At 38.7% G+C, this 26,261-nt stretch overlaps 1 protein-coding gene across 10 annotated transcripts in view; it reads left to right on the top strand.

Moving 5' to 3' along the window:
• Positions 1 to 26,261, top strand: part of CNTN4 (contactin 4) — a 935,293-nt gene that overhangs the window by 848,723 nt on the left and 60,309 nt on the right. For all 10 annotated transcript variants that reach the window (XM_032325555.1, XM_032325501.1, XM_032325492.1 and 7 more), the window contains one exon: positions 5,925 to 6,052. In XM_032325555.1, coding sequence (XP_032181446.1) covers positions 5,925 to 6,052 — 128 coding nt within the window. The remainder of the gene's footprint in view (positions 1 to 5,924; positions 6,053 to 26,261) is intronic.

Consider the following 26,261-nt stretch of genomic DNA (forward strand, 5'->3'; position numbering starts at 1 on the left):
CTCAAAGAATGATCTGAAGAACTCCTCTCTCCTCTCTGCTTTCACTACCCCTATCTCCTGAACAAGTTCACCAATTTCCCTAGATACTGAGCTCTTCCAATTACAAGGGATTAAAACCAAATTCCTCATGTCTTAAATGACTGCATTATGTAACTGGAGCATGCGGAGGAAGCTGTTGGCTTAGCTGTGGACAGAAACAGGGTCTCAAAGAGCTCTTACATTTTCTCCTCTCTCTCTGTCTCTTGGTCTCTGCCTGTCTTTGGTTGGTTTCTTCAAGGCATGCTTTCTATGACAGGTGAGATGACTGCTAACAGTTCTAGATTTCCATCTCTAAATGTATAATCAATAGAAAGAGACTGTTTCCTCAAATAGCTGCTGGTTTGGGTAGCATGTCTGTCCTTAAACCAATCACTGCAGATAGGGAAATAAGATCTCCTGACAGGCCAGGTCTTGGACCTTACCTTTCTTTATTCTGTGAAGCAGACTCCCCACTGGCAAAACTAAGTCCCTTCTAGTATGCATTTGTAGAAATGTATGCATTATGGATATAACACACTGACATCACTTCTAGGTATGCAGTTATCTAAGATTCTCCTGATTTATATAGGTGTAGTGGACAGGAGGTATTTAGTAGATATCTATGAGTAAGTCCAATCTTTCATCCCCCTCTGTTACTCCTTGATGTTACCCATATGCTTCATTAAGCATAATAATATGTCACAGGATTTCAGAATATAAGACTACTTGGTAGTAGCCTTAACCTTAACAGAATCCTTTATTAATATCTGAAATAATAGATTTAGGAGGGTACAGAACTTCAGTTAATAAAATTATTTCGCTAATGCACTTACATCCTGCATTTCATGTAAGAGACACTGGTCTCAGCAGTGCACACCTTTGTGACACCTTGTGAGATAGAGTTACTTTTATTATTCCATTATCTCAAGTAAGGAAATTTACAAAGATGTTAATCCTACAGCTGTTAAGTGGCACGAATTGATTCATGCCTGGATAGTATAGTTTTAGAGTTTATGGGGTTTTTTTCCTTAAGATTCATTTATTTTTTTTGAGAAAGAGAGCACAAGAGCAAGGGGAGGGGATGACAGAGAGGGAGAGTCTTTTTTTTTTTTTTTAAGATTTTATTTATTTGTCAGAGAGAGAGAACACAAACAGGCAGACTGGCAGGCAGAGGCAGAGAGCGAAGCAGGCTCCCCGCTGATCAAGGAGCTGGATGTGGGACTCAATCCCAGGACCCTGGGATCATGACCTGAGCCAAAAGCAGCAGCTTAACCAACTGAGCCACCCACGTGTCCCAGAGAGGGAGAGTCTTAAGCAGACTCCACACCCGGTGTGGAGCCCAACAAGGAGCTCGATTTCACATTCCCGAGATGATGACCTGAGCTGAAACCAAGAGTTGGACACCCAACCAACTGAGCCACCCAGGCACCCCCAGATTTTATGTTTTTAATCAGTATGTTATATTGCTTGGATAAGAAACTGGTTGAATTTTATAAAATTCCATGTTATACTCACATTTGGACTATACCTAGGAAAAATAAACAGAACAAATATAATGCAATTTAATAACAGCCACTAAAAATGACCAGTTCTACAGATCATCTTCTTCACTCATCTCTTTCAGTGTCTAGAATTCAAGCCTTGGAGGCCTACTCTTATCTCTTTGCTTTAAAAAAGAAAAAAAAATGGGAAGATTAAAACACTTAACCAAAGTCAGGCACTGAAATCTTAAAAATCAGTAGTACTGCAATTTGTAAAATTACCTTGTCATTTCACAAAGCTTAAAGGAAATTGAATAAGGAAGCTTTGCGGGTTAAGAGGCAAAGAGAGCCTTGAGAGATATTGTGCAGAGCTAGCTGGGTCCCACAGCTGGATAGCAACAATATGCCGGGTGCCTTTTGTGCAATGTATACACCATCATTAAGGATGCAGGGATGGGAATGACAGTGGGAAGTGAGAAAAAATTTTTAAACACCACTTTACAATTAAGAGAATATTTCAAATATCTTATCTCATTGTGGAAGATAATCATGATAGTAACCACTGAGATTAAAAGAATAAAAACTGCCCTTGACCAGTAGCTCTCTGCTGGGGATGATTTTTGCCCCATATTTGGCCATATTTGGAGATATCTTTGATTGCCACAGCTTGGGAAGACAGACAGAGCGCATGGAGTCCAGTCCACTGGGGACAGAGATGCTGCTAAATATCCTCAGAGGACAAAGAATTATATGGTCCAAAATGTCAGTAGTGCCAAGGCTGAGAAGCCCTGCCTTAGGGCATAAGTAAATAGGGCAGGTCATACACTTAGCAAGTATCAGAGTCAAGGCTAATACCAGGTCATCCAATGACAAACCCTTTACTTGTTTCCTTATTCATACCCTGTTGGCATTAAACAGTATGATACAGTCAATGGCTTTAGGTGTTGGAAATTACAGTACCACTTTAATGGTACAAACTATTAATAGGCCTTTGTGCTTTGAAAGACTCAGCTCACCTCTCAGTGTTTAATATGCCCCAAATCTATGTTACCTCATGGAAAACGACTCCATATATAAAAAAGAAATGTTACCTTCCTTACTGAGATCTCATATGCCAGCATTTTACAGTTTCCAGAGAATTATTTTATAAATGGGAATATGATTAACTCCTCTGAAGTTATTTTTGTAATTATTGAGAGAATTAGGATTTAATTACCACGCAATTTTTATCAGTACATCTGCTCTTGGGCTAATGGGGTATCATATGGTCTTTACTGAGCAACTGTTATGTGTGTATTATGGCGTGAATGAACAAAGGACCTCCTTGTCTGCATTTTATATACTGATTTGGGAGGACTAGGTTAATTTGTATATTGACTTCAGATTGTCAAACGTAATAGTTGGAGTGCAAAAAGTGGGCTTAATTACTATATTAATGGAAATTATGTTCAGAGAATGTTGTCCAATTTTTCCTATATGCACAAATAACTAAATAAGAGGACACAGTTTTAAAAGATGACATAATCACAACACCATAACTACTACCTAATAAATACCAGGAAATGTGCTAGAAATCTCACTGACATTATCTTACCTAATTCTTCCTAACAAAGTACCCAATTGGGATTGTTAGCTCCGTTTTATAAATGAGGAAACTGAAACTTGGAGAGTTAGCCAACTGCCTTTGATCCCACGGTTGGAGCTGAAAGAACTGGAATCTGAACACCCATCCTTCTGATTCCAATATCCTTTGTAGAGTTCTTTTTTTTTTTTTAAAGCTTTTATTTATTTATCAGAGGGGGGGGGGAGAGCGAGCACAGGCAGACAGAATGGCAGGCAGAGGCAGAGGGAGAAGCAGGCTCCCCGCTGAGCAAGGAGCCCGATGTGGGACTCGATCCCAGGACGCTGGGATCATGACCTGAGCCAAAGGCAGCTGCTTAACCAACTGAGCCACCCAGGCGTCCCACCTTTGTAGAGTTCTTATAACTTCATACCTTCTCATCAGCCTGAGTCAAAGAACCTGGAATGAGTCATCAGGAAATCTGCGGCTTCTCCATCCTGGCTTCTCCTTTTCACATTCATAAAATGTATATACAACATTTGCAAACTGGTATATTTAAATCTTCACCTGTGGTTTTAAAATGATTAGCCAAAAGTTCTATTAAGTGAAGCTGTGACCACAGAGACCACTTTTTCAAATATTTATCAAAAACTCTTAAGGCTATCACTAGCTCTCAGTGGCTTAGCCATTCTGAATTCCTGTAACATATTATTGATTTTTCTCTTAGGATATTTATTTATTTACTTGTCCACTCTGCTACGTGTCATCCTAGGTACTAGTTCCTGGAGATTAAGTCATAAGATAAACATGGTCTGTGGCCTCAGAAAAGCTCATATGCCAGGTGGCAAGTGAGACAGCTAACAAGGAAGCAAAACTTCTAGTTGTGTTTGATAGGAAAAAAGCAAAGTGGCTGCCAGAAAAGAGAATAACAAATTAAAATATCCACTTTAGAAATATGAGCCATAAGAAAAGTGCCACCTCTAAGGTAAGGTGCTGAGAGGGTGAGAAAGTGGTCGTTAGGTCCTGATACCGTGGCAGGCAGAAGAGCAGATAGAAAGGCCCTGAGGTGGGAAAGGGTTCCAGACACTGCAGGGACTTGCAGAAGGCCTGTGTAATTATAGTTCATTGAAAGGTAAAAAGAAGAGGATGAAATAAGTAGGCAAGAGAAAGGCAAAGGCAAGATCCATCAGGCCTTGTAGGTTCTAGAACAGAATTTACTGATGGCAGTGGGGTGCAAAGAAGGATCTTTAAGGCTGAGCAGTGATGTAATCTGATCTAGCTTTTAAAAAGATCATCTGACCACTGACCAAAGAATGTATTTGAGGTACGAGAGTAAAAATAGACATATCATTTAAGAGGCTGCTGATAGGGGCGCCTGGGTGGCTCAGTGGGTTGGGCCTCTGCCTTCGGCTCAGGTCATGATCTCAGGGTCCTGGGATTGAGCCCCGCATCGGGCGCTCTGCTCAGCAGGGAGCCTGCTTCCCCCTCTCTCTCTGCCTGCCTCTCTGCCTACTTGTGATCTCTCTCTCTCTCTCTGTCAAATAAATAAATAAATAAATCTTAAAAAAAAAAAAAAAAAAAGAGGCTGGTGATAGGCCAGGTGAGATCAGGGGAGCACAAAAGATAGAAAGAGGTGGGTAAATTTGAAGGATAGAGTAGAGGTTCAGCAGACAGTAATCTTCAATGAGCCATCTGTGTCCATTTTTTTATTTCTCTGGCTGGTGTCCCAGCCAGGCTGCATGAACTACTCAACTCTGTACCTTCCTCTTCTGCTATGTCTTAGGTCATGCTGAAGATAGGGTTCTCTAGAATCCTCCCTGTTCCAGTTTTGTGCCTGTCAGTACAAGTGTTTCCATCCCAGGTGGTAGAGATTTGTTCCTAATTATGGACCCTAAGATGTGCCATCCACGTTTGCTGTTCTGCCAAAGCCATACCATGTTGTGGGATTTTTTAAAAAATTCACTTCTCGCATCTCATTAAAAATGTATGATATATGTCAGAAATAAATATACTTAATAACTCATTTAATTTAAGCCACCATCTAGAAGAAAACTTTTTTTAAAGATTATTTATTTATTTATTTATTTATTTGACAGAGATGGTGGAGGGAGGAGAGCACAAGCCGGGGGAGCAGCAGGCAGAGGGAGAAGCAGGCTCCATCCCAGGACCCTGTAATCATGACCTGAGCCGAAGGCAGATGCATAACTGACTGAGCCACCCAGGCGCTCCAGAAGAAAACATTTTCTTTTCTTTTTTTTTTAAGATTTTTTTTTTAATTTATTTATGTGACAGACAGAGATCACAAGTAGGCAGAGAGGCAGGCAGAGAGAGAGGAGGAAGCAGGCTCCCTGCTGAGCAGAGAGCCCGATGCGGGGCTCGATTCCAGGACCCTGAGATCATGACCCGAGCCGAAGGCAGAGGCTTAAACCACTGAGCCACCCAGGCACCCCCGGAAGAAAACATTTTCAATGAAGATGCGTCAACTGGCCAATCAAGAGATTTTTTTTTTTTTCTTATACCTCAATAGTGTTAAGATTGATGGTGACCAACAATGAGCCTTCTCTATGCATAATGTGGTGAGAATCACCAAAGACAGAGAATGGTTACAACCTATTTAGTATTTCCAACATTTATGCCAACAGAATGTTGAGACCACTTTAGTAAGAAAAGTGTTGAAAGTCCTAAATATGTCACATGTCTTAATTATATTTATGAGTATGTAGACAAACACCCTGAACAAAGGTGAGACTGCCAAGCTATCTAGCCGTGATTTATAGTTTAAAAGATGATGGAATGACAGACATCATTTTCAGTTAGTCCTATGAGATAAACCTACCGTTTTGGTTTATTTGTTTTAATTTCAGGATTACCATTTCTGAAGATGGAAGCCTCAAAATTGTCAATGTGACGAAATCAGATGCGGGAAGTTATACCTGTATAGCCACTAACCATTTTGGAACTGCTAGCAGCACTGGAAACCTGGTAGTAAAAGGTAAGGACTAACCCAGAGCACACGTACGTTGGTACACCTGTCCTCGTTTCTAGTAATGCGATCTATAGAAGTCGCATCCTTCATATTAATATGTACAGATATCACTGTTGCTAAATTAATACATCATGCCAAACATGATATGATTAAGGATTCTTAGAGAACTGTTCGTAATGAATATGATTGAAAGGCTATCTTATTTCAGAATCATCCAATACAATTTTGAGAATTACAGCCATGGTATCTATTATACTGTTGTAACTAATGTTATCTTCAATCCTTTAATTAAATTTCTTTCAAGTCTCTGTAGATTTGAAATTCATGTCTAGGAACACTGTGCTAACAAATTAAAAACCCATGACTTGAATACTATTTTTAGCAAACATTGTTTAAACAATGACATTGGCTATTTTTAAAAGAGCTGCCCTGGTTATTCAGAGATATGGATATGGATTATTACACCAGTAAAGGGATTTGATCATCTCTGTGCTTTGCTTTAGTCACCCTGCCAACCTTCTCCGTCTTAAGGAAATAAAATTTTCCACATACCTTAGTCTGGGTGCTTTATAGTATATGACAGAAATTCCTTTATTGCTGTTAGCACAGCACATGATATGAGTCTGTTCTTAACACCAGGTTGATGGGATGGGCTGAAAGCACTAAAATGCAAGGGATGAGACTTTAATTTACATTTTATTTGCATTTCTATTACTTTCTGTCTTGAGGAGTTGTAGAGTTTTTGAGTTGAAGTGATCTTGGCAGTGAGTGATCTGACTGAGGAAGATAAGACTCAGGTTGGTGACATTCTCAAGGTCACCAGTAGTAGAAGACAGATGTTAACCCAGGAATCCTGATTGTGCATTCTGCTTGGCTGGTTCTGTTTACTGCACCAGGAAATCTTGTTAATTCAGCTGCTTTTTTAAATAATAGATTTATACAAAATAGGTATTTTTCTATAACTGATATAGATGACCACATCATATTATTTCCTAATTGCCCATTTAGTTGTAGCTCTCTCTCAGAAATAAGAGAACCTACGAAAAACAAAAATATCTATTTTATCTATCCCAATTTTATTTTAAAGAAGAAAGCCAAAAATTACCTCATTGCGTATTTTCGGGTCATTGGAAGGTGGAAAAATACTATCATTTGGATAAGACTTTTTATTATAAACAACATCTATGCATGTAAAAAAAATGGAAGGCCAAAAGTTAGAAGTAAATTTGTATTTAGATTAACTCCACTTACCTCAGTCAGTTAATGAATCACTCAGAGTGATAGCATGGGCATAGGACTATGTGTTTACTCTATCTCACAGTGCAGAGGAAAAAAGAGGTTCAATAGTATTTGTAAATCAAAATTTCAGCTAGAGGTCTTTGCTAATGTGTGGCTTTCTCGGCTGCAAAAGGAAACAGTGATCAGCTAGGATCAGGAGGAGTCCCAAGGTTTCAGAGTTGTTAATGGCAAAGCTGGTACCTAATTATAGATTATTTGCTAGTTATGGAGATAAAAGAGACTACTAGGCAGCAGTCTTAGGTAGTGATCAAGAGACTGAGTGTGAGGCAGAAAGATCCGGCTTTGAATCTCATTTCTGTCACTTACTAGCCCTGTGACCTTCGACAAGACAATTTACCTGTGTGGGGATAATAGTATGCCAACTGCTTTGGGTTGTTTTGATGACTGCGATAATCCACCATAAGTGCTTAACATAGTGCCTGGCACTTAGGAAGTATTAGTAGTTTTTTGGTTGTAGTTGTTTGTATATTAATAAAATGGCTAAACATACATTCTAAATCTTATTGAAATGAACATTTATGAAGTTGCCATCGCCGACCTATTAGAGTAATTAGCAAAAAGGAGTGAGCCTGCCACCAAAGAAAAAAAGCTCAAGAGTGTGAAAGATTATAAACACCTAAGCCTAAAAACCATTTTTTGCTGTTCCGTATTGCAGAAAGTGAGGTATTTTCGCATGTAGTTACAAGTTATATCCTGTGTTTGATCAGCCTCCTTCTCATAAGGATTTCCTTAGTTCTCAAGATGGAGGACAGAGGGAGCTCCTAGGTAGCTCGGTCAGTGAAGCAGCTAACTCTTGATTTCAGCTCAGGTCATGATCTTAGGGATGTGAGATCAAGACCCATGTAGGGCTCTGCACTAAGCTGAGTGTTCTGTGCTGAGCTGAGCATGGAGCCTGCTTGGAGTTCTCTCTCTCTCTCTTTCCACCCTCCTGGCCCTCATTTTGTGCATGCGCGCTCTCTCTCTCTCTCAATCAATCAATCAATTCATTCTTTGAAAAGATAGTGGACAGAAAGGATTATCCTCTGATTCCTATCAGAGTTCATATCCCAGCAATATGGGCAGTCCGGAGACTGACTATCCAGATGAGTCTCTGCTGCTCGTCTTGTACTGAATGATGGCACAGAACTTGTCATCTATCAATAATGAAATATGCAGTGGTCACCCCATGTTTTAGGTGAATATGAATGTTGCTGAGGTAGGGACTTCTAGCTATTTTAAGAAATTAAAATACTTTATTTCTAGATTTCTAGTGAAATGTAAATGGTGATTATCCAAGTATAGTATAAGGCATAGTTTTACTGTTTTTTTTTTTTTCAATTTTAGTAATTTATTTGCTTCTTAAAATGTATATTAAGAAAAGTCTTGGGCGCCTGGGTGGCTCAGTGGGTTAAGCCGCTGCCTTCGGCTCAGGTCATGATCTCAGGGTCCTGGGATCGAGTCCCGCATCAGGCTCTCTGCTCAGCAGGGGGCCTGCTTCCCTTCCTCTCTCTCTGCCTGCCTCTCCATCTACTTGTGATTTCTCTCCGTCAAATAAATAAATAAAATCTTAAAAAAAAAAAAAAAAGAAAAGTCTAGTTTTCCACTCATGGCAATGATTAAAAAAATCTTTTAAAATATATTTAAGGGGCACCTGGGTGGCTCAGAGGGTTAAAGCCTCTGCCTTCGGCTCAGGTCATGATCCCAGGGTCCTGGGATCAAGCTCCACATCGGGCTCTCTGCTCAGCGGGGAGCCTGCTTCCTCTCTCTCTGCCTGCCTCTCTGCCTACTTATAATCTCTGTCTGTCAAATAAATAAATAAAATCTTTAAATATATATATATATTTAAGAAGTGAGTCAATATAAAGAAAAATATTAAGTATGAATTATTATACGAGGATATGCAAAATCATAAAGATGGGATATGAAGATTGGGAAACATGATGTAATGGCATTTTCAGGAGAGTTTAAGCATACTTATTTTTCAGGAGAGTTTTAGCATACTTATGGACAGGACTTAGAAGGACATATGACAGGATCACCTGTTTTGCTGAGACGCATGGAATACTTCAAAACTGAAATTTCCTAATAGATGGGGAAAGAAAAAGACCAGGGCAGGAAGAGAAAGAAGGCAGAGACCTGTAGGCAGGAGCCCCAAGGTCGTAGTACAATGGTTCCTGCTGGGAGGAGTTCATTTATTTAGAAGTAGTGCTCTTTCTGGGCTTGCCTGATGGTATTCTATTGCAGTCGGGTTTTGTACAGAGGTTCTCTGATTCTTTTATTATTCTTATAGGTGAGATGGGGGTGGGGGAAAGAAATATGAGTTTTATCTGATCCATATGTTCACAGAAGTTAGCAATCCTGTTACTTCCGGGAAGGTCAGAAGGTATTGGAGAGAACATTTATCTGCCGTTGCTTGGTTCTGAGTCCCATTAACATTAATGGAAAGAACACGTGTGTGCATAGGGCATCCAGACCACCAGGTCTCTGTGAAGGACATTAACATAAACTGAGAAATGCAATTTAGAAATCTGCCCCATAAAGCACGATAAAGGCAGAGAAAACCATTCTGAACTCCACGTGAACTGTGCCAAGTACTGAATCGCACATCATAATGCTTCAGCCCTGTACCTTTAATGTAAATGTAACAGTTTAGCCTGAAATATGACTGAGCACTGTATTTTAATTCAATTTTGAGATCTACAAAGGGACTAATTTATCAGAGAAGGTGTTCTCTAACCTTAAAATGTGCTTGTATTCATTTTGATCTCCTCATACATAGGATTAAAACACCGTGAAGGTCAGACATCAGAACACGTCTTTTCTAACCTTTTTATAATCATTCTGTCATTAACAACGCTTCTAAAATCCAATGCTCTTCCTCCTCACCCCACCACCATGTTTTGAAGGCAGGCCAAAGATAGTGTCAAACACAGGGTCAGTAAGTATGGGGGAGGAGAAGGAAGGGATAAATCTACTACAGCAGGTACAGGAGGTTTAAAATAAATCTCTGTCAGGCAACCATAAAATGGATAAATATTCAGATTATGCATGAGCAAGAATCCAAACTGCAGAATTCTGACAGGTGCCCAGGGGGCTCTTGATTACCATCCCATCATCTGAATTTCTAAATTTCACTGATTTTATTTTTTAAACTAGGTATAGTATATTTGGGATTTGGTGTGCTGTTTGATTTGAAGCAAGTACAGTTCTCATGTCAGACCCCTGAATCCTACCAGAAAGCATAATATTTGACCTTTCAATGAAGATGAGCTTTAGCAATTGTCGACATCATTAAGAACTATATGGAGGGCAGGCTGCATTTACATGCAATATTGTACTTACTAATTCATTTTTATCTCTATAGCAGAGTAAAAGGCATGCCATTTCGAATGACATAGCATCCTTGCTGTACAGTTTTCATATGACAGCTATTTTAAAGTAGTACTCCCAAAAAAGAGCAACTTGGAGTATTTGTCTTAAATGTAGTTCAGCAAGATAACTATGGTAATAGCAACCCTAGCTTCTGTTGATCCCCTCCAGGGCTGAAAATGAAATGCAGAGCTTTAAGCTATGGATGTTATCGTCATAGTTGTCTTGTTGAACCACAACCAAAATGACCATGGGTAAATCTGTGGCTGGTGATTCCAGATGATACAGTGAGAAACCCTGCCCTACATAAGAGAACTTTGTACACATAGCAAGTGAAAGTTGCTATAGAATGCTTAACAGAAATACAGATTTCCAGTGCCCTAGCCTAATCTAAATCTTTAAGGATAAGCCCTGAAAAATAAAAAGGTTTTAAAGATTTATTTATTTATTCGAGAGAGAGAGAGAGTACAAGTTGGGGGAGGGGCAGAGGGAGAGAATCTCAAGCAGACTCCATGCCCAGCATGGACTGCCAGGAGCCCCACACCGGGCCTGATCTCACAACCCTGGAGATCATGACCTGAACTGATATCAAGAGTTGTGTCACCCAGGCACCTCCCCAAATAAATATTTTTAATAAACACCCTACTTGATCCTGATGTACACTATATTTTGGGGAGTTGGCCAACTATGGCCCATGGGCCAAAGCCAACTAACCCCCTATTTTTTTATAGCCCAGGAGCTAAGAATGGTTTCTACATGTTTAACTGGATGAAAAACAAAAAGAATAATAATAATTTCAGACATGTGAAAATGTTATGATATTTGCATTTAAGGGTGCATAAACAAGGTCTCAGTGGAACACAGCCATGTCATTTGTTTACCTACTGAATGTGGTTGTTTTTACCCAATAGCTGAATCAAATAATCACGACAAAGACCATCGAACATGCAACAACCTACATAATATCCTCAGTGTTGCTTCTTGACCAGCAAAACCTAAAATATTTGTTATTTAGTCCTTTCCAGAGAAGCAAAAACAAGAGCAAAAACTTACTGATCCTCTCTTTTTTGACCTTTTTCCTTTCCCAGACAGATCTCCAAAATGTGATCCAAGGTGTAGCTTAGCCAGGTTATACAGAACAGGGAATTTCGACATCTCCTTGAGTCTGATTACAAGCTGAAATTGGTGGGGATATGTCTTTCACAAGACCTTAGCCTCACCCAGGTATCAAAAGGGTTGACCTATGAGGCAGTCAGATCATTGATTGGGAGAAAGGAGAAAAAATACTTGGCAGACACTAGAACAGCATATTCAGTCCGCTTCTGTAGGAATGAGGACGCCTCACACTGCTGCAACCAACTATTAGGCCAGGGAGACTCCTAAAGCACAAAACGTGTCACCTGGAGTTTATCAAGATATTTATCTCTTCCTGAACTTTTCACTGTCACCAGCCTAAATCAGTTGAACTGTGTTCACATTTAGTTTACACATCTCTCTGATTGCAGGTTGTTCTTTCACTGGTTTTTTTTTTTTTTTTTTCTTTTTAAGTTGTCCTAGGTGCACATGTTACCCTGTTTTCATTTGGGTTTTAGAAGATTTCATAGTAAATCAAAATAATTTTAAAAAATTTAAAAGTAAATAAAAAGATTAAATTTTGTCTATTCGGTACACAGAATTACTTTTATAATAAGAAAAACATTGTACTTTAACTATCTTGATAGAAAAAAAAAAGAATCTCGGTAGCATTTAACTAAGACCTTATATATTTATAACAAGAAATTCTTTTGTATTCTCATTCTCCATTCCTGCAAAGTAAAGATGCTCCTGTGACTTTACTCAGCGTTTAATTGCTCTCTTCATTGCCAGAATGCTCACTGTCCATCCCATCAAGAGTTTATTTACATTTAGAAGAAGAGAATGCATACATATAATGGACCAAGACTAACAAGTTTTACAGCATTATCTGTAGTGTGCCCTATAAAATACTTCTGTTTTAACTGTAGGACCTTGAGGAATATCAACCTATCCATGCATAGCATGACCGATACAATAATGTAGAGTCTTCTCAATTGGAACCTTTTTTGAAAATGAGTTTAAAACAGCCCACATCTTCTATGTAAAATTATTCAAGGCTTTATCCATATTTGACTGGGGATCAATCAGAAATCAGTAACCAGCAATGACATTTGGCTGCTAACCCACAACAAAGGCTTTTAACATTGGGCCCTTGTAACAGAATACATTTCAACCTAATTAGGTGTCTTCCACTGGAACCAATTATTTCTAGGCAATAATTAAGGGTCTTTCTAATAGGATTAACGCAAATTCTGACCCAAGGCACCTAGAGTAGGAAAAGTTTGTTGTTAAAAGTGCTAAATGCTAATTATGTTAGGTCCCTGGGTAGAAGGACAATGGCCAGAATATTTCAATAGTAGATCCTGTTAGGTCTGAGACCTGCCACAATGGAGCTGGCAACAGTTAACTAAGGAGAACCCTAAAGAAATGTTAGATAAGTGTATCTCTTGTTCTTCCTGTATTCACAGAGCATAACATAACCTGGAACTCTTTCTGTGAAGACATGAAGCCAAGATCTTGATGAAAGAGAGCATAATTATTTCCCCTGACATTCCTTTGAGCCCTAATGAGAGTCACATAGACTTAGCAAATAGTGTGCCTTTAGCAACATCAGTCATGTATAGAATGAATCCCCCTTTTGTCCAATACTTTTTGTAAAAGAGCTTCTCACCTTTTATAATGTTAAGGTTTAAGTTTGTGAAGAATGCCACTGAACATTATGTTAAAAACTGAAAGAAAAGAAAAGAAAGAAAAAAAAGATTGCGTACCATGACAGTCTACTCTGACTCCATCCTGCCATCATTTCTTCATCCTTGATAGAGGGAGGAAGTAATTTCCGTGCCAACTCTGCCCTTGCACAGGCAGACATCTATACTGAGGCAGGCTTCACATACTTGATTTTGGTATAAAAGACACACTGTTGGCCAACAAGACTTCGAAAAAAATCTCAATTTCACTAGTAATCAGAGAAATGCAAATGTAAATACCAGTGTGATAGGATTTTTTACATATGAAATTGGCAAAAGATAAACATCAACAAAACCTTTTGTTAATGAGAGTGTGAAGAGAATACTCAAACACTCACTGTAAGTAGGAATACAAACTAGAGTAGACACTGCAGAGAGAATAACATTGCAAAAGATATGTTTCCTTGGCACATCAATTCCATTTCTGGGTGTGCACTCCAGAGGAAATTCCAGGTGTTTTGAGGTAGACTTGCAAAGATGTTCATTATGTTGTTTTTTGTAGTGAAAAACAAATACATAAGCAAAATAAAAAATAACACAAAAACCATTATTTCATTTAATGCGTATAATTATATTTAACATAAAATTAGTAATAGAAAATAATACCATATAAAGTTTAGAAATAAAAATACATGCTCGGGGGCACCTGGGTGGCTCAGTGAGTTAAGCCTCTGCCTTTGGCTCAGGTCATGATCTCAGGGTCCTGGGATCAAGACCGGCATCAGGCTCTCTGCTTAGCGGGAAGCCTGCTTCCTCCTCTCTCTCTGCCTGCCTCTCTACCTACTATCAAATAAATAAATAAAATCTTAAAAAAAAAAATACATGCTCAGTATAAACATCAACTCATGATAGTATTTGTGAGGGGAGAGAATCTGGAGTGACCTTATATGGGAGGACCTAACCTGTGTTGGTAGTATTTTATTTGGGTAAAATTTTAATATATATTCAGAGGGGAGAAGGCTAGAAAAAATGTTAGAGACTGCTGATTCTAGAAATGGGGATATGAGTACTGGTAAATTCTCCTTGTTAGTCTTACATGTATAATATCTCAAATTAAAAACACCAGGTCAGAATTCTACAGCATAGTAAGATATTGTAGTCAAAATCATCTAGGTGGTAGATTTGATTTTCTAATTCTCCCCCAGATATTCTAGAATAAATAAAACCTTATTACTAGTGATATTTAACCTTTTGAATCCAAAATTGTCTTTTAAAGAAAAAACTCTACTATAGAATGAAATAAATGGTTTAGTTCCTAATGAATACTTACCAATCAAAATAAATAAAACAAACAAACAATAAAGGCAAACAGAATATGACTCTGGCTTCATTAAATGTGAAGCACATAATTAATTTCTTTTCCAGCAATTCAAACAGACTTGTGTTGTACTGATTCAGTTTAATTGAACTTATTACCACAAGCAGATAATAAGAAGTATATTGAAGATATCCATCTGGCTTGCACTGAAAACCTCACGTTTCATTCTTCATGGCTGTCATCGGCCGTACTAATTGCCTCATTTCAGCTCTTTTACAATCAGTATGATTTAGCTATTAATGTGATAAAATTCTTACTCGAGAGGAAGTTGATATTAAAAAGCATAGATCTCTGGCCTACCTCTGCTACCACTACTGAACACAGCCCCAGCGTTATTACAGTTATATATTTTTCAAATACATAAATAAGAACCCATCTCTCTCTCATGCATATAGTTTTAGGTTACATCTATCATCTTATATCTTGCCATAGAGCTCTTTCCCTGCTAAAGGAAAGAAGTGGTTTATGTTGAGCTTTTCAGTTCATAAAATGTTTAAAGATCAATGTGGTTTGTTTTCAGCTATGGTATGTTTTCTTTTTTATAATTTCCAAAGCTGAAATAGATTTTAAATGGGTAATTGTGTAATAAATAAAAAGGAAAGTAAGATTAAGCACTTTTATCTTCTGTTCCTCAATATCAGAACTTCCTGTGGTTTGAGAATGATGTTTTGTCATGCAGATTGGCATTGGATGGTCAGTCTCTCTCAAGAGCAGAGCGGGGGTGTGTCTGTGTGTCTGTGTGTCTGTGTGTGTCTGTTTTTTAAATCCTCCATCTCCTTGTATTTTAGAGGTGGTCCTGTGGGGGAAGAAAATGCTTGGTTCCAGCGCCGAAAAGGAAGGTTTCATCTATTACCAATCTGGAACCAGAAAAGAGATCTGTCAGGAAAATTCATGAATGATTTCACCTTCCTTTCTTGGTGTTTGTTTCCTGCGCCAGAGGCAGGAGGGGGGGTTTTGCTCTCCCAAAGGATTAACGCCACCAAACCATAATTGAATTTCTCTGGCTGTCATAGGCAATCACATCTAAGAAAACCTCCCAAAAGACTGTAGGCCTTTAGGTTAAATACAGAATCTGACCAAGATGAAGGCAAGTTAATTAACATTTCCATCATTTCTCTCTGATTTACTCTAGCAAGATTCATTTCTAAAAGGTTAAAATGGTTGTCTCTTTTATGCAGCCATTTGAAGAGCCAAAAGTAGGTTACCGGTTATAGGAGAAGAAATGTAAGCAGAACATTTAGACCATAGTGGCTTTTTACATGGCCTTCTAGCAGTTCTATAATCACTGTGCAAAAGTGCAAGACATGTTATTAAATGAATATTAGCAATATTGACTTTGAAAGTTTCCCATCCTCGAAAACATGTCACCTATTGTCATATTAACTCCCCCTCCCTTTCTGTCTCTTCAAAAGTAGAACTCCTTATAAGTCCAGCTTGGATTTTTCCCAGAAGAGTGGGATCCAAAAGGTCTAATCAGAGGTGCCTACTCTTCCATATCTACTTTCATGAGGCTAGCCTATATGCCTTCCAATATAACATGTATATGTCTCTGTTGGCTTTGTCTACGATATAAGTAAAGTATCTGGTCACCATGGTATTCGCCCTTAACACCTCTTGATGGGTAAGGCAAAGAAAATTAAGTATAATTTTAAAGACCAGTATAGTTGATAAGAAGACATTCTGATACAGTCCAAATATGAGAGAATAGTCAAAAGATACAAATGACATAGCTGTCACCCTCCCTATATGGCACCATGGGCCATGAACCACAAGCATCAGAATTTCCTACAGGTTTTTTAATAAATGCACATTCTTGAACCATGCCCTGCTCTGATGAACAAAAATCTCCAAAGGTGCAACCTAGGAATTTCCTGTTTTAGTACGTCCTCCAGGAATGCCTGCCTGCAAGCCTAAAAGCTCACAGTTTAAGAATGGATCTTGATAGGCATAGAGATAGAGCTTTGTTGAAAATGTAGAAGGAACATGAGCCTGGGTGGTTCAGTTGTTAAGCATCTGCCTTCAGTTCAGGTCATGATCCCAGAGTCATGGGATTGAGCCCTGCATTGGGCTCCCTGCTCAGTGGGAACCCTGCTTCTCCCTTTCCCATTCCCCTAACTTTGTGTTCTCTCTCTGTGTCAAATAAATAAAATCTTTTAAAATATATATATATATAGAAGGAACAAAAAGGAAGGAATGAAGAGGGAATTCACTGGGGCGATAAAAGTGATAATTGAACTGGGAGCTAAGAAATGAAGAAGAGCTCACCAGGTTAAAAAAATATAAAGGTAATATCAGACAAAAGAAATTTATCTAATAGCCAAAAGGCATAAAAGCTCCCAGTGTGTTTAAGGAAAACTGAGCAGAAAGGTGAAATGGGAACACATCCAGAGAAGAGGTCCCTGAAACACTCTTGACCATATTTTAGGAACTGTGGACAAAGGGGAGGAAATATTTTGGTTTTCTTTTTAATGGAAAGAAAACACATTCCATCAATTATACCTACATGATCTTGATACCAATATTAAGGGAAATTTTCCATCTTCTAAGAGGATTTAGAAGGGAAAGTAGTTATCACAAGCATAGGATTTCTTAAATTCTTTTTCAAGTGTGGGATAATCCATGTTATTTATAGAAATATTAGGAAAAAAGATAATCTCATTCACAGAGAGTTGCTTAAATATTTTTTACATTTTTTCCCAGAATGACATCTAGGCATGTGTGGTGTATGTGTGTGTATACACATGTATATTTAAATCTATATTTGGCCCTTGAACAATGCAGGGATTAGGGCCACCAAGTTCTGTGCAGTCAAAAATCCACATATAACTTTTTTGGTAAAGATTTTATTTATTTATTTGTCAGAGGGAGAGAGAACGATCAGCAGGCAGAGAGAGAAGCAGGCTCCCCGCTAAGCAAAGAGCCTGATGTGGAACTCAAACCCAAGACCCTGGGATCATGACCTGAGCTGAAGGCAGCCGCTAAACCAACTGAGCCACCCAGGCATCCCCACATAAAACTTTTAACTTCCCCAAGACTTAATAGCCTACTGCTGACCAAAATCTTACTGATAACAAAGGCAATTAACACACCTTTTGGATGTTATATGTACTGTATATTATATTCTTAAAGTAAGCTAGAGAAAAGGAAGTATTATTAAGAAAATCATAGGAAGGGCACCTGGGTGGCTTAGTGGGTTAAAGCCTCTGCCTTCTGCTCAAGCCATGATCCCAGAGTCCTGAGATCAAGCCCCTCATCTGGCTCTCTGCTCAGCAGGGTTCCTGCTTCTCCCCCACCCGCTCTGCCTGCCTCTCTGCCTACTTCTGTCAAATAAATATGTAAAATCTTAAAAAAAAAAAAAGAAAGAAAATCATAGGAAGAGGAAATCCTTTACAGTACTGTTCTGTATTTATCAAAAAAATATTGGAAGTGAACCCACACAGTTCACTCATGTTGTTCAAGGGTCAGTTGTTTATCTGTCTTCAAATCTGTAAATAGATATCCTCATCACACACACAAAAAATCCTACTGTATACACTCTTTTGTAACTTCTTTTTTTATTAATATATTTCCACCAACATAGAATTTTGATCAAAAATAAGATCTAGCTTTTGGCACCTGGGTGGCGCAGTGGGTTAAAGCCTCTGCCTTCCGCTCAGGTCATGATCCAGGGGTCCTGAGACTGAGCCCCACGTCGGGCTCTCTGTTCAGCAGGGAGCCTGCTTCCCCCTCTCTCTCTGCCTATTTGTGATCTCTATCAAATAAATAAATAAAATCTTAAAAAAAAAAAGATCTAGCTTTATTTTCTTATAAATATGTTCCTTTCTCCTGCTAGTCAAAATAACAAAAGCAAGACTCCTTTAAAAAGGAAAATCTCTTGTGATACCTTTGTGGGCAAGGTAGAAAGAGAAACCTGAGGGAATGTTTAGAGGATTGGTTACCATGTCTCACCCCCATCATGGTGATTAGGGGATTCATGTCAGCCTGGAAGGGAGATCGCCAGCCATCCCTCTGCCCTCTTTCCTCAACCTGTTCTTACTGAAATTTCTTATCAGTAACACATGATGTTACGAATCATGTTCTGATCACATGAGTTATTAGGGAATAGATGAAATGATAGAATCAGTATTCAGAATTACCATAAAAAGATCATCATATGGATTACCATAAAAAGATCATCATATGAATCATATGAGTGTAACAAGCCTAACTTAGTAGTGGCGAATGTAAAGATAAGGAGGGCATGTATTGCATAGAGCACTGCATGAGGTACATAAACAATGAATTTTGGAACACACACACACACAAAAATTACATTAAGTTAAATTAAAAAAAAAAAAAAGATTTGTACTTGGGCCCGCAAATCAGGATGAGAGAGTCAAATTTCAGAGTTAGGCTGTGTGTTAAAAGTTTTAGTTGACTGCGGCCCGTAGTGGCTGAGTTGGTTGAGTGTCTGACTGTTGATTTCAGCTCAGGTCATGATCTCAGGGTCTCTAATAGAGCCAGGGCATTGGGCTCCAAGCTCAATGCAAAATCTGCTTGAGATGCTTTCCCTCTTCCTCTGTCCCCTCCCTGCTCCCTGAGCTAACTCTCTCTCTCAAATAAATAAATAAATAAAATCTTTTTTAAAAAAACAGTTTTAGGGTGCCTGGGTGGCTCAGTGGTTAAGCCACTGCCTTCGGCTCAGGTCATGATCTCAGGGTCCTGGGATCGAGTCCCGCATCGGGCTCTCTGCTCAGCGGGGAGCCTGCTTCCCTCTCACTCTCTCTGCCTGCCTCTCTGCCTGCTTGTGATCTTTCTCTGTCAAATAAAATAAATAAAATCTTAAAAATAAATAAATAAATAAAAATTAAAAAACAGTTTTAGTTGATTATAAGATTGTTGCTGAGTCAGCAATAGTCTTTTTTTTTTTCCTCTCTTTTTTTAGGCAAATTAAATCTATAATGTTATAGAGTATCCAAAATATGAGAGGGAAAAGACTACAGTAGTAATGATGAAATACTGGGAAAGGACTATGTTTTTATTTTAAGACTGACAAAATTTGAAATCAGCCTAGAGGAAGACAGCTGGGCTGATGGCACGAGGCACAGCTAAGGAAACTGAAGCTTGAAGCTGTTGAGGCTACAGAACAGGACTGGTGAAGGGGGGATGAGAGGGATAGGTGGTGTTTTCAAATACCAGCAAACTCTAACTGGAGTTAGCCGCAAACTCTAGGAGACAGCAGGGGGCAATACCAGAATAGGTGGGTGGTAAGCATTAAAGCAGAAGATATTGTTGTATGTTCAAGAAAAAGTAAAGGTTTCAAATCATTAAACCATGCAAAAGATAAAAGTAGTGATTTTTCCATTATTGGTAATGATCAGTTTCAGACTGGACCTATTTTCTGGGGAAACACTGCAGAAAGAACACAGGCATCAGATGGGTGTGTGTGGTCTGAGTGGTCTGCCTGTAAGGGGCATTTTCTAGTTATTTTTGCATTCTCACAGCCCACTTGGGTGACCTCAGTAATAACCCATATGAACCTCCCAACTCTGAAATGTTCTCATTCTGCAGTTTTGTGGTTTTAAAGACTTATTTCTGCCCTTTGTGTTTTTCTACTCCTTAGCAAAAGCATGCCCCAAGGTAGAATTCTATCACATTGACTTAATTTTTCTTTTCTTTTCTTTTTTTTTTTTTAAGATTTTATTTATTTATTTGACAGAGAGAGACACAACAAGAGAGGGAACACAAGCATAGGGAGAGGGAGAAACAGGCTTCCCGCCAATGCGGGTCTTCATCCCAGGACCCTGGCATCATGACCTGCGCCCAAGGCAGACACTTAACAACTGAGCCACCCACGTGCCCTGACTTAATGTTTCTCATTGCAGACTCTTTCTGATTTTTTTCTTCCAGTCTGAATTTATTCATAATCTGTAATGCAGTATGGGTTGAAAAGGTTATTCTGATAATTATGGATAGTATATTCTTAAAACACATTCCACTAAAGGAACCTCTATTATATGTTGGAATTTGAGAAGTTCAATAAACAATACCTTTGTCTGCTGCCTGAGGTTTAAACCTCTTAGGGAAGTCAGGTCAGGCGGATGGCAACTGAATGTCAGCTTTATCCTGGTGGAGCTGATGAAAGAGAATGTGGCTAGGTACACAGCCATCGCCAGTTCCCTAGTGCTGAACTCCAGGTTTGGTAGACTTGGATCACTGTACAACCTTAAGTCTCTGTCCCTACAAAACTTACAGGATGGGAGAATCAACCCATTCTATGTGCTTATTTCACACTTCCAGGAGAAAGAATGGCGTAGAGCCGTGAATTCTCCCTTCACCTCCAAACTCCCCTTCGAATAAGGTGGAGGGAGAGAGGTGAGAGGAATAGCAGGAGGGATCTGCCGTGTTCCAATGTCAGCTGTAGACCACAGGTTGCAATGTGGTGGCTCTCGTGGCTAATTTGACTTGAAACCAGAGATTTGTTTTGTTTGTAAGTATGTTTAAAACTTCTGAATCAGAGTACCGTGAGAAGGGGGAGTCATGTATTCTTTAAACTGACCCCAGGCCTCATTATTCCTTATTGTCTCATATCTTCATATCACATGTGATACTATCAGGCCCTCTGTAAGCACTTGACATACAGTATTAAGTGGGTCTTATCGCTCTGTGGAAAAGGCTGGCCTTTCGATTATTTTCAATTATTAAATTATTAAGTAGATGCAAACGGAATATGATGGAGATATGAGAAAAAGAGGATGAAAATGCAGTGTTTCTAGTCATCCTATTTATAATTCTGTACATGATTCTGTTCTAAATCTACATTTTACTCCCACATATATGCCAGAAGGTTATCAGTGGGAAGAGAAATTCAGTTATCTGAATGGACATAGTCTTCTCAGGAGCAGCCAGTGGTTAATTGGGACAAGAAAACACAAGTCATTATCTTTGAGAAATCTGAAGCAAATTGAGGCAGGTTGTCACCTCTCACCAGGAAACAAATTAGTCCTGTCTTTAAAAAGACTCTGCTTTCTCCAGCTGCTGACTGGGGATTCCTGTCAATTGCCAAAGAAATAGGGAGGATGTGGATTAATGGTACTAAAATAGTGGTCATGAAATACCCGTAAACTCACTTTCTCATTTTCATGAATATTTTTAATTGATTTGACTGGTGTGTTTGAATGACAAAATTTGTGCTAAGCATTAGCTCCAGAAGATCAGGGTGCCATCTTTCAGCCGAAATCGTTAGTGTACTAGTCTGTTGGGAAAAGCTCTGGGAATAGAGGAAAAGCCATAATTTAGATACAAAATAGCTCTTTCCCTTAGCTAACTTATCTTCACGGACTCCCTGCCAGCCTGGTTGGGGAAGAGGGGGTGGATTGTAGTGCAAAAAAAAAAGAGAGAAATAATAAAACAGTAACAACATGCTGGGTTATAAAGGTTGTGAATAATATAAAACTTGAGAAGGTATGACCTACTTTTCCTGAATTTTGTGAATATGGGAATGATTGCAGTCTAGTGGAAAGAACAGTGACCTGAGGTTCTGCCATCCTGGGTTTTGGCCCCAGGTCTGTTATCAGCCAACTGTGTAACACAAAGTAGATCTTATCATTCCAGACTCCAGTTTTCTCACCAATAAAATGAAGAATCTTGGACAGAGAGAGTTAAGACATCTCCAAGTTCTAAAGCTCTGTGATTTGATGAAGAAATACTTAATTGGATAAAAACCCTTTAAATTCCAATGTCTTTTTTTTTTTTTTTTCTAACTCAACAACAACAACAAAGAAATCCAAAGGTACAGTTATTCAGGCTCCCAAAGAAAATGAGATGAAATCTTCCCTGTGCAGATTTGTATTGTACGAACATTTATTTTACATGAATTCAGTTTATGATCCCTGAAGGAAAAAGAAAAATTACCATTTAAGTGGTACAGACAATTTAACGAACCAGTTCATCCATAAGTACTTATGAGATAAGAATCTGAAAGGACACTGGGCTCAGTGCACCTCATTCTTCATGTACCTCTTAAAATATGATCATCTTGCCACACTGGATGGGATTCCAGTGTTTGATGACATGTTGATTTTACAGTATGATCACCAAACACAAGCCAGCCGCTTCTACTGGCTGATAGCCAAAGAAAGAGCTAGAGATAAAACTGTCTCATTTGAATAACATATTGATTCCAAAGTGGTAACTTGTTGTGGAATTTTTAAGGGCAAATTTTAGTATATAAAATTTTGTTTTAAATACTGCCTTTAAAATTGAGTCCCGGGACGCCTGAGTGGCTCAGTTGGTTGGACGACTGCCTTCGGCTCAGGTCATGATCCTGGAGTCCCGGGATCGAGTCCCGCATCAGGCTCCCAGCTCCACGGGAAGTCTGCTTCTCCCTCTGACCTTCTCCTCGCTCATGTTCTCTCTCAAATAAATAAATAAAATCTTTAAAAAAAAAAAAAAAACTGAGTCCCATGTAGATCTATCAAAAAGCATTTAAAACTTGTATATGAATGTTCATAGCCTTATTACTGTTAATTGCCAAAAGTGAAATCCACCCAAATATCCATCAGCTGATGAATGGAAAAACCAAAAATGGTCTAGCCATACAATGAATTATTATTTATACTCAAAAAGAAAGAAAATACTGATAAATCCTAGTGATACTTGAATGAACCTTGAAAACATGCTAAATGAAAGAAGCCAGACACAAAAGGCTACATATTATATGATTCCATTTATATGAAATGTCTACAACAGGCAACTTCCTAAAAACAGAAAGTGGATCACCTGTTATCAGAGGATGGACGTAAAGGAGAATTGGGACTGACTCCTAATCAGTACCAAGTTTCTTTTTGAAGTCATGGCACATTATGGACTTAGTGGTGATGGTTGTGCAAATGGTAAATATGCAAAAACCAGTAAAGTGATGCCTTAAAAGGGTGAATTCTTTGTTATGTGAATTATATCCCAGCTTTTAAAGATTTTTTTTTTTTTAATTTCATAGACAGAGTTCACAAATAGGCAGAGAGGCAAAGAGGAGGAAGCAGGCTCCCCGCTGAGCAGAGAACCTGATGCGGGGCTCCATCCCAGGACGCTGGGATCATGACCCCAGCCAAAGGCAGAGGCTTTAACCCACCGAGCCACCCAGGTGCCCCAAATTATATCCCAACTTAAAAAGAAAAAAAATAAAATAAGTAGTGATCTCTTTCCCACACTAAAAAGAAGGAAGAAAGAAAAAGAAAAGGAAGGAATAAAGTAAATTTACCAGCTGTGATTCAGGAATCGTAATTTCTAGAGAATGGCATATTCTTGGGGAACATCATCTTTATGATTCTTACTTAGGTGCTTCTCCCCATCCCAGTTCTACTGTGGTAACAGCCTTACATCTACTCTCAAAGATGTCACTGGGCAATAGTGCCTCCCTAAGTCTTCCACTCACTGTGGCCTCACAGAGTCTTGGGCACACTTCCTCTCAATTCCTGTGACACCATGGTGGATATTGAGAGCAAGGTGTTTGGACAGAGAAGTTTCCTGGTATGTCCAATATAATCTACTTGTTCCCTTCTCTACTAATGCATTGCAGGGGGAAACTATGGACTTTGCAGATAGACAAATCAGGTTCAAATCCCTTTGTCACTTACAAGCCATTCAAAGTGAACTTATAAAATGGGTATAACAGGACCTATTATACAGACCTTGGGGGAAGACTAAATTAGAGAATGTATTTACATTAATTAGCACAGATCAGCACTCATTTTGTTATGCCCTTGCCTATGCCATCACATACTTGGTTTCAGAAATAAAGTCTTTCTGACGTGCTGATTCTATCTTTTCCTCTCAGTCAGAAAATTAAGATAATGCTTTAGAGTACTTGGTACAGTATTTGTCTATGTAGTAAGCATATTATGAATGTTAGTTATCATTATTATTACCATTACTATATAGATGGGTAATTCAAGGCTTGAAACCTCTAGAAAGTTATCTAAGAAATGCTCTAAGCCACCCTATAGCAGGAACGAGCATTGCTGGCTGTGTCACTAGGTTGAGTTGATTCCCTGGAAGCCATCTTTGTGAGACACGAGGAGGAACAGAAGTGATGTGTTGAGCTCTGAATAATATAAATCCCACCAGTTATGTTGACCAAGGCAAGGCATAGTGCTATGGTGCTGTTCCAGCTGCACTTAAATAACCTTCACTTTAGCCTAGGTCATTTGTCAGCCTGGGTGAACTTGACCAAAACTCATAATGTCTCTGCGCCCCAATTTCTAATTTAGAAAATAAGGCACATGGGCTTCATTTATTTATGTATCTATTTGTTTTCAGTTGTTTTTTTTTTGTTTGTTTTGGCCAGTGGGCTTTGATAATGTTGTACCTCCAGAATTAGGGTGTGTTTCTCTATAGATGTGTGTGTATACATGTGCATGCAATTTTTTAATCTTTCATATTATATTCATACTATTATAATACTATGAGGAACCTGGATAATTTTTCTCTATACGTTATAAAACTCTCCTCCTACCACTTCACTCCCTTCTCATCCTTCAGATACCAGATCTCCCCAGAAGCCCCTTCAGAAATTTCTGAATATCCCATCAAAAGACGTGTCTTTCTATTATTTTCTATTACAGTACCTTATATATTTCTTCTGTAATACTTTCAAAATCTAAACATGCTATGTTTGTTTTGCATACATATGCATCCATTACCTGTAAGCCTAATAAGAATGTAACCTTTATGAACATCAGAACTGCTGACCTATATCCACAGCCTTTAACACATCCCTTGTACATATTAGGTGCTCTGTAACTATCTCATGAGTGGAAGAATGCATGAATGAGTGAACAAACAAATGAACTACATATTCAGGTCTCTTTTTGCAGCATATTAGAATCATCCTGTTCTCAGTTGCTTCATAAATTGGCCCAACTGGAAAAACCCTTAAATATTTTGGAAAAGATGATCTCATCTCTTCAGGCCCCTTCCTTTTGTAGAGGAAACTCAAAAGGGGAAATTCCATATCCAAACTAAGGCCCAATAGGCTATGCCTCTTTCTACTATTAACATGTGGCCTCCCAAAGGAGCTCAGCCAATTCTTGTTAAAGTAACAGCTGAGAAAATTAATAAGTTAATAGAGCATGAGGAAATAGAGGTTCTCAGCGGGGCACAGTGAAAGGGGTATGGGCTTTGGTGTCCTACAGCTTGGAGTTGTATACAAACTCTGGCCCTTATGAGCAGCTCTGTGATCTGGGACAAATTAATCTTTAGCAGTTTGCGTTTCTTCCTTTATAAAATGGGAAACCCTATGTGATGCAAGAATTGTAATTTTGTCTGCAAAGCACCATTCTCTCTGTAAATGCCCCTGGCATTTAGTAGGTACCTTTAAATGATAGTCAATATCATTGTGTTTCTATTTCTTTCACTGCCTGCACCCCATTGCCTCCGCTACCATTTATCC

The sequence above is a fragment of the Mustela erminea genome, chromosome 1 (assembly GCF_009829155.1).
Source record: "Mustela erminea isolate mMusErm1 chromosome 1, mMusErm1.Pri, whole genome shotgun sequence".
NCBI classification, from domain to species: Eukaryota; Metazoa; Chordata; class Mammalia; order Carnivora; family Mustelidae; genus Mustela; species Mustela erminea.